Source organism: Salmo salar, chromosome 11, assembly GCF_965601325.2.
Source record: "Salmo salar chromosome 11, fSalSal1, whole genome shotgun sequence".
Classification (NCBI taxonomy): Eukaryota; Metazoa; Chordata; class Actinopteri; order Salmoniformes; family Salmonidae; genus Salmo; species Salmo salar.
This window is the reverse complement of record NC_138301.1, coordinates 19026725-19036460: the sequence shown is the minus strand read 5'-3', so window position 1 is coordinate 19036460 and position 9736 is coordinate 19026725. Positions and strand designations below refer to the sequence as shown.

General features: G+C 44.2%; 1 protein-coding gene across 1 annotated transcript; it reads right to left on the bottom strand.

Moving 5' to 3' along the window:
* Nucleotides 1-2812: 2812 nt before the first annotated feature.
* On the bottom strand, nucleotides 2813-9227 carry LOC106562178 (synaptotagmin-5-like). Its single transcript, XM_014126875.3, has 5 exons — nucleotides 9125-9227; nucleotides 6483-7501; nucleotides 4768-4942; nucleotides 4303-4469; nucleotides 2813-4067 (listed from the first exon to the last, which is right to left on the bottom strand). Exons 1-5 carry the CDS (start codon nucleotides 9144-9146, stop codon nucleotides 3918-3920), a joined length of 1533 nt encoding a protein of 510 aa, XP_013982350.3. The 5' UTR covers nucleotides 9147-9227; the 3' UTR covers nucleotides 2813-3917.
* Nucleotides 9228-9736: the final 509 nt, after the last annotated feature.

The window sequence follows — 9736 nt, the reverse complement described above, 5'->3', positions numbered from 1 at the left end:
CATTTGTGTGTTGAAAATGCCTAACCACTTGTATAATCTATTTGCATATATTTAAAACAGACATGTGTAATGGGCTGAAAACAAAGTCACTAACTAACAGACACGCCTTTATTAGAATAAAAAATAAAATAAAAATCTTTATGTATTTGTCTTAATTAATCTAAATTGTATATTCTACATGCTTTAGCGTTAGTAGTACATCCGGCCAATAGATGGCGCTGTTGCGCTGTATAGTTCAGAAACAGCAAGTTCTGGCCAAGCGCGCGCACCATTCTTCAGAATGAAGAAAACGCCAGAACTTTGCAGACGTAAACTTGTGTCTGTTCTTTTTACTATTACAGGCCACCTCAGCTATAGACTGAGGCCGGTAACACATACATACCCCACCAGACACACCACTATAGGATCCTTTACGGTACATAAACCAAAAACGTATTTAATGCGTCGCTATGTCATCATGGAATGCTCAACCATCAAAGGTGGCTATTTTTTATTTTAGCTTTAAAAAAAGTATTTTAAAAACATATCATAGCACCTCTTTCTAAAGATCTAATTTAACTGTACTGTATATACGATTATGTATATATGAATAGAGTGTAAATATAATGTTTGCTGTCTCTTGGTGTCTTTCCTATATATAACTATTTTGTCTATAACTCTTCTGTACTTTGTCACGTATTTGTATGTTTTATGTGTACCCCAGGAAGAGTAGCTGTTACATCTGCAGTAGCTAATGGGGGTCCTAATATACAAAAACTGTGGACCATGTACACTACTATTCAGCCTACCTCTGTCTCCCCTGAGAGACCCACTCACTGACCTTTACTCTCCATCCACCAGCCTCTTTCTCCTCAAGCTGAGTCACCTTCCTCTGTGTCTTTACCCACCTTGCCAAGAGCCAAAGATATTGATCTTCCCTTGCTCTGCTTCAGCTAATAACCATGATCAATAGGCGTGATGTTCGCAACGTGAGAGAGAAAAACAGACAGTGAAAAAGCTCATGTTCTGATTTTCATTGATGGCTAAACCTCCCGTCCACAATTGTAGAGTATGGTACAGCTCCAGCCGGTCTGTATTGCCTGTATGAGTCTGGCTAATGGACAGACAGCTACCAGGGACTGGATCCACAACCCATTATGGTCACTCTAGAACTTAAAATTATGATAATTGGTGTGTTGCTATGGATAGATATGGGTGATGTTCGCAATGTGAGAGTACTGAAAGGTGGGCATGACGTACTGTATGTTATATGAGAGTGTGTTGACTCTTAGAGCACATGAATAACACATTTTATGAGCTATATTTGAAGACATTTCTTTCTTTGCTGTCTGTTTTAATGGGTGAACCTCTAGAGGGTGACAGTGACTTAGCCTTCAGCAATAGTTGATACTGGCTTGACAAATAAGCAGAGATATCCAAAACCCTTTGGAGGTATGTGCATTCCATGTTACTTTCTCAAATCCTGTGAATCTCTCAAATTTTTCCATAATCCTGAAACGTTCACTCCTGTTTAGATGTAGTGCAGGCAACAGTATGTTTCTACTGTGCAGGATCAGCAAGGGTTCACACAGATTTAAGGGAATGAGAACAGATGATCAAACACCCATTAAGATACCTCGCCTGGGAAAGTGGCAGATTAGAGAAATCAAAAAATGAACCGATGCCATTTGTGTTATCACGTGAAGGGCTTTCATAGAATTCACAGATCAAACCTTATCTCACTGTTTACATTGGCATGTTTTAGTTCTACTACATTAAACCCATATAGAATGTATATTTGTTCTAACTCTCAACTCCTACTCCCTCATAGACCATTCAACAGTAAAGATGTCCTGTCTGTCACATTCAATTTAAGTGCTATAGAAGTGATTGAGCAATAAATTGATATCCGGAACCATGATTTCAGTGACCCATACAGTAGTAGAAAGGGCAGCAGAGTTACGCAACATGTGTAACCAGTGTGAAATGGCTAGCTAGTTAGTGGTGCACGCTAGTAGCATTTCAATCGGTGACGTCACTCACTCTGAGACCTTGAAGTACTTGTTTCCCTTGCTCTGCAAACATTGTGGCTTTTGTGGAGCGATAGCTAACAATGCTTTGTGCGAGGCAGTTGTTGATGTGTTCAGAGGGTCACTGGTTCGAGCCCAGGTTGGGGCAAGTAGAGGGACGGCAGAAACACCGTTACATATGGATATTTATAACCATCAAAAGGCATACCATCAGCACTACATAAGAAACAACGGCATATGACTGAAGATTGAGTTCTACAAGTCTTTCCATATCAGGCATTTTACTCCACTAGTCAACTGTGGTATTATTTCTTGTAATAATGTTAGGTGTAGGTAGTATTCTAGTGCATGGAACATATACTATCTATAAATATGACAGAACATATGGCATCTTCATCACATCACTTTCATTCAGAGACATGTCTACTGTGAGAGCTTTCTCTGTTAAAAAGCATAAATATGCAATTTTAGCAAGACAAGACAGGCCATTTGTCAATGCTGATTAAAAGAATTGAAAGTCCCATGACAGAATGTGTACCGTATAAGTCCCTTAAAAGGCATGCCTACACAGTTACAGTAATCAACTGATGGCTGATTGATGTACGCAAATGGCTTTTCAGACTCCTGTCTTCATGAAGGTGTTTGGAGGGCTTCTCTGGTACAGGCTTGATTATATCCAGGTAAAGATATATGGTATGTAATGATTCAGGCCAACACCTATACAAGTGCTGAACATATGTCTGTTATCATGCTGCGACAGCTACAGTGGATGGTGGATGACAAGTCCATGACAGAGTATAGCGCATGATGATCAATATCACTTTTTTAATCACGCTAATGTCTGGCAAAGATCCCAATCATGCAAATAGCACAGACCACAAGTACCACAAGAGTACAACACAAACAAAGCAAGCAGAGATTTACATTTACATTTTAGTCATTTAGCAGATGCTCTTATCCAGAGCGACTTACAGTAGTGAATGCATACATTTCATACATTTCTTTTTCTCCGTACTGGTCCCCCGTGGGAATTGAACCCACAACCCTGGCGTTGCAAACACCATGCTCTACCAACTGAGCCACGTGGGACCAGAGAGATCAATGCTGAGGACAAATACTGACACAGAACGTCACAGTAAACCACAACTAGAAGTGTTCTGGCCGTGACTTAAGAATCATTGACAGTATAGCAAATTCAGACAATGGTCTTTAAAGCTGGAATCCTTAGTTGCTATACCCATTTTTGGACTTATAAATTAATGATACAGTATATACCCATTGATTCTTGAAAAACTAACTTGGTAATGCCTCATGAGCTTATCTCAACTGTCCTACTCCATCAGAGCCCAAAATACAAGCTTATTTTACTCCAATGTTTGTAAACAATGTAAATGTAAACAAACACTGTATAGCCTCAAAACATGGTTAAAACGATCATTTTGATGTCATGGATGTTCAGTCCTGACTATGAATTTGAGAGCTGTTATCTTTCTCCAGGTTCATCCCTCAGCCTTTTACCAAAACACAGGTGGGGTGGCCGCTTTGCTGTTGTTTACATTAAGGATTCCGGCTTTAAAGATGTGTGGGACTGACAGATTGTTCTCTATGATACAAACAGCACCAACATATAACACAAATCCATGCAACTTGTATCATACAGCAGTAGTGGCAGTCCATCCTGTGGCCTGTATCTCACTGTTAGGGCAGTGTGGAACAGTATGTATCAGATACTACAAGTCTAAATGCAATGACATCACAATATGTTTACAGGTGCCACCACTGATAGTCCATTTGCTGTCCGTCTTTTGTGTGTGTGTGTCCCATTAGTCTGGCAAGCCCTCTATCACCTGTCCTCTCTCCAGCAATGTCCTGACCCTCCTAACACAGGTAGAGGTCAGCTATAAAGTCCTAAAAGACTTCTGGTGTGATGGGGTGCCAGTGCGCTGTCTCCACCTGTCCCTGACTGCACATGTCCCTCCAGTGTCCCTGTCCTGCCTCCGGGGCCTCGCAGCCAATCAACACACGGCCCAGCATGCTGCCCTTCATGTAGAGCCGCCCCTGTTGCAGAGAGAGATGTTTCGTTGGTTGCTCTCTGACCATATACAGTAAAGTGTAGAAAATTAACATACAGATAGTTGTAAGATGCAAATGCACAGAAGATACATTTGATGGAAGACTTGTAACATAATTGAGGATGTAATAAAAACTGTGGACAAACAGGTTATTACATCATCTGTTATTACATTATCCGTGGTTGCACTCTCCTAATTCTTCACCACTGAGTCATTCCTACCTGCATGATGATGAACTCCAGAGCAAGAGGCAGCTGAGTGATGTCACCAAGAGGCAGGTCAAAGAGAAAGGGAGCGTTCCACACAGCGTTGTGTCCTCCCGCCCCTTTGGTCTCCTTCGTACTGATCACCTTCCCATCCTGACGGAGGTTGATGACTACGTAGTGATCTGTAGGGACGAGAGAGAGAGAGGAAATGACAGGAGGCCCATCAGTATCTGTAATCTCATAAGGAGCTCAATCAGGGCAGCAGGCGCCTGGGAATATGACTGTGACTAAGGCTGGGACTGGATATGGGATTGTGAGGTCGAGGGCTTGACTGGGGTGGTTCTAAATAATGGCTCAGTGGTTTAAAGCATAGTGCTGGCAACACCAGAGTTGTGGTATTGATTCCTGCATTTGTATCACTGTCAATGTCGACAGTTCTGTATGTTTGCTTGGGATGAAAGCTAAATAGACTTTTCATACCTGCTGCTCCTGGCATCCGGGAGAGTTTGGCCAGGTTCTCAGCCTTGCGGACCATCACCTTGATGCGGTGGGCCAGTGTCTGGTACTGCAGCAGAATGAAGAGCTGACCCAGGGCCCGTGGAGCAGCACAGAGCGAACTCTTCCTACGACCCAACGTCTCCTGGGAACTCATACTCTGGGAGGGGAGAGGCTGATTTAAGAACAAGAAGAGACGAACACATTGTGTTGTTGATGTGTTGTTTTATGAAGCGCATGTTCTTTCTTTGAGTCCTGAGGTAACTAAGTAGAAAACACTGGGTAAAAAGAACGACATGTTGTTGCCGCTAAATTATCATCCTTAAGAATCTAGTCTTTTACAGCCCCCATGAGGTTTCCATGAGATTCATGTCATGAAAAGCACAATGAATCTCATTAGTTGCTTATTCAGAGCCGAAAGCACCCTGGGCCCAGACCTAGTGAGCATGCAGCTGTAAGCCTGCCTGTGTTTGTGAGACCAGTGGAGTCTAATGGGAGATCACCCAACAAGGGAGATTCACATCACTTGCTCTGTCTCTCAGTCAGTAGTCATTATTCCCAAGAGACACCACTCTGTGTCACTCAACTCACAGTATTTTCAACAACAACAAAAATTCCACAACCACACACTAACATATTTATCCAACTCCAATAATGGTATTGACTGCCTCTGTCTGTATCTCTGTGACTCAGCCAGGACAAGGGCCACCGATGTCCCCTCAGACTAGAGCATGACATTGCAGAGTCAAATGCTGAGTAACCTGTAAGTGGGCTGATGAACCCATTGATTTTGGACATCACAAACTAAAGTGACCATCCTGTCTGTGAGGGTACATTACCTTGGTCCCTTGGTATTCTGCACCAGCTCCAAACCCTGCCACGTCAGTCCCTGGCCTCCCACATCATGTCAACAATAGTGTTATAATGCTAACGGATTACAGTAATATGGCAACTTTCATTTGACCTCATTAGAGATCACAAAAACATAATCACACCACCTATCAGCTACCACCTCTCTACTTCTATTCGTTTTCTCATTGGGTGATAACTCATTGAGCTTCATACACGTGAAGTTTCCCACATTCACATGTGCAGTATGCATGACATCTCTCTGTGCCTTGTAGCTGAGATCAGAGGCACCTGCATGCTGCCACCCAGCCTCACGCAGAGATCCACTGACAAGACATGGTGTCTACATAATGTCCATTCATACATCACCATGCCCGCTCAGCCCAGCACCTGAGGCCTAGCTCTGTCCCTCTCACCCACACCCTCGCCAGCTCAGGCTGTCACTAATGCCTTCCGGCACAGCCGCCACAGCACCACAGAGGACACGGCACACTGCTCACTGCACTCCACATGTTTGCTCTCCAGTCACAAACTACAATGTCACCATGTCCAACAACAGTGGAAAAACTGCTAATGGCCGCTGGCCCAGACCTTATTCTGATTAGATTAGCCTGACACATTCCCTCATAGATAAAACATGATATGGGCTATTCATAGCCCCAGTGCGTGTAGTTTTTCTGTGCTTAAAGTTAACTGAAAAAAGAGGTCTAAGATGCTGGGGAAATGTTTAGATAGTGATTGTGAGGCTATAGTGCCCATAGAAATAGAATGACTATACAGTATATCTATGTTGTTGTTCTATTTCTATGATAGTGCCCTAGGCTTGTAAAATGACAGGCAAAATGTGTTACCTTTTTCAGCCTACTCCTGGTGGGGGTGAGCTCCCTGGTGTAGGGGACAGTTGTGTCTGGCTCCCAGTCCATCTCCCCACAAGGCATCTCCAGCTCCCCCAGTGCTGTCTCTCTCAGGCCTGAGAAGTCCCTGCTGAACACAGCCAGCCAGAGGGTGCAGGCGCGGAGCTCCTCCACAGAGCCCACCTGTAGCACAAGGCTCTGGCACTGTATCTCTGGGCTGAGGCTGAGCCGCCGAGACGCCCCCTGCTGGAGTGAGGGGCAGAGCGGGGGCAGGCTGGCTCGTACGAACACCCCACTGCGCCGCCGTGTCGCCCCGGACAGACCCATGATGTTGGTGGTCAGAGTGCCCCGTGCCGGGGAGAAGAGCAGGGAGAAGTGCAGGAGAGGAGCAGGCTTGGTGGGGATGGATAGGGAGCTGGAGCCGTACTGTGGCTGGGACAGCTCCCCCTGAGGGCCAGGAGACTGCATGGCACTGCCAGGGCTGGTCAGGCGGCTCTGTTCGCTGTACACGAAGTTGTCACCGGTCACGGTGCAGCGGCGTTCCAGCGCCCGACGGGTCTTGGAGACTAGGCCCAGTTTGGAGATAGAGGGCAGGGAGGCACGGCCATGGCGTGAAGGCTTGTAGTGAGAGTAGGAGGACACACTCGGGGTGCTGAGGCGACGCATGGGGAAGCAGGACCTGGGGGAGGACCTCAGCTCGGAGGAGGACGACCGGGGGCGAGGTTCAAAGGGCAGGGCGGTGAGGTCATCCTCAGAGGGGGAGGAGCTGGTATTGGGGGAGGGGAGGTCCAGGACATCCCCGTCTAGCTCCTCATACTGCTGCTTGATGGGTAAGGTGCCAGAGGATGGGGTCAGGGTCACGGTGACCCGTTCACAACTGGCTGAGGAAGGGGACAGTGCAGCCTCTTTGTCCTCTGGTGGATGATACTTCCCTCTCCGCCAACACAGTAGACAGCCCAGCACCAGGCAGAAGCAGAACACTGCCAGTCCCACTGCCAGCAGAATCTGCAGGTGGACTGGACACAGGAGGGGTTACGTTTCAATTACATTAGTGACTGAAAAACACAGAGAGTGAAAAAGAGAGCGAGAGAGAGGCCCCCATCAATTTGTTCCTATTCATTATGAATCATTGAACAGAATTCTATTTACCTTGTTTATTTGCCAATACAGCCCTTAACTTATTATGTTTCTACACCCGTCATCCATTATGAGATTAAACAGGAAATGTTTTGGGTCCTAATCCTAACTAATTGTCCTCTTTTGGAAATGGAAATTATGGGCTTTGATTTAAACCAGAGCAGCAGACTGAACTGAATGCGGTGGAGTTACATTTCCTGCTTTCCTGACGCTTAGTACATGTGTAAGAGGCGATATCAGCTCTCATCTCATCTCACTGACTACAGCTTTATAAGCAATGTAATTGGGACACCAAGGGATGGTACCCTATTACTTCTTTAGTGCACTACTTTTGATCAGGGCCCTAGTCAGAATCAATGCACTATAATTAGAATAGGGTGCCATTTCAGGCACCGAAAAGTAACTTGTCCTGTAACGTAAACACTTTGTGACAGTCTCTGACTATGACTCATCCATCAGGCCCAATCTGTTTGATTGAGAATGAGAAACTCTGAAAATATACTTATTTTCAAGGAGAATGTGAACCAGAGATCACTCTGATCAAGACCCACCAGGGCATGAGCCATTCAGAGACATTATCATGGCCAGATGGTGGATGGAAAACGTGAAGGCTCTCTACTGTGGACAGTGAGCCGATGATCCTTATCAGGAAAAATATTATTGCTTGGTGTAATTTATTGCATGGGTCCATTTTAGTCATTGCTGAAACACAGTCATTGATAAGACAGCTACTAGCCTAATATAAAAAGTGTTATGCAGTCTGTTACCACAAATGAAATACAGTATGCTTCATTCAAGCTAGTGTTATTAGACATTACAGGGTCAGGGAGGATGTTGTTTAGCCAGTTTACATACATCTCTAAAGTCAAGGCAATGACTCATATAAAGAACTGCGCCAGCTAATTCCTATGTTAATATGACTACAAGGAAATCTGTTGGTCTCTATGAATTCTAAAACAGAGACCAACAGATTTCCTGTGTCTCTTTGCATTACATGGGCTGCTAAACCACTACATATCAAAAAGAGACAGAAAAAGGCCAAATAAAATAAATACTATTTCATACATTATTTTATATAGCAACATGTATGCATTTATTACCAGATGTATATAAACTACACCAGAACATTTCCACTAGTGATTTTTAGCTTACACAATCAAATTGAAATTGAATCCATTAAAAGGTGTACCACATTGTTACTGTATTAGACATTATCTTCATGCTGTTGGTATTTCCTTCTACTTGCAACCTGTTGGTCTTCGATGTCTTCATCAAATAATAGTTACAAAGCCACGTAAAATTGAGTATCTATTAGTATGCAAACTATGCACCACCTTAACAGAAGTTGAATTATAAATGAATAAATTGAGATCTGGTTTTCATAAAGTATTAAGCTTGTCAAGACAAGACAAGCAAATTCACAATAGGACATAACTCGTATCAACTTAACTTTAATTTCAAAGTACAACAGAACTGACCAAAATTATAATTACGTTTCTTACCTCCAAGAGCATATTGCGTCATTTTTCAGATTTTATTTTTATATTCCACCGACATCAATGTGAACGCGGTGTGTGAGTGAGATCCATTCCCGCTTTATCCTGCACGCGCACTGGGAATTTCCTTTGCACAGTGGGTCACTGCACTGACATGACAGACCGACCCTTTAAGCCAATCAGAGGGGTCGGTGACTAAGCTTTTATTCCTATTCTATACGTGGGAGTCCGTGGGAGGATATGTTGGACCAGTGGCAGTTCTAGACCATTTCAACTGGGGGGGGGGGCAAGCTGGGGCCAGTTGTTCTGTTAGAGTGGTCAGTTACATTAGACGTTATTGTTGTCATATCGTTTTCTTCACTGCGTTGCAGGCATTAGCAGGCAAAAGACCATGTTCATAATCATTAGTGTTCTGCGTTGCCACTGTCTAATAACGGATGTAAAAAAAGAACCATAGCAAAAATGAGTTATGGAAAAATGATTTCATTCTCCACATTTAGGGGGGGGCCACAAGGGGGTCCAAAATTGTTGTCACAGGGGCAATGGCCACCCCTGGCCCCCACCCCAGAACCGCCCCTGTGTTGGAGTAAAAGTAAACCATTGCTGCTAATTTGCATC

Bases quoted from the DNA above. Each gene is read 5' to 3' on its own strand.
- LOC106562178 (XM_014126875.3), bottom strand. From the start codon at position 9,146: ATGACGCAATATGCTCTTGGAG. The intron at 4,470-4,767 runs GTATGAAAAGTC...TCGTCCCTACAG, and splicing joins CCGGATGCCAGGAGCAGCAG to ATCACTACGTAGTCATCAAC. The intron at 4,068-4,302 runs GTAGGAATGACT...TCTCTGCAACAG, and splicing joins TGGAGTTCATCATCATGCAG to GGGCGGCTCTACATGAAGGG.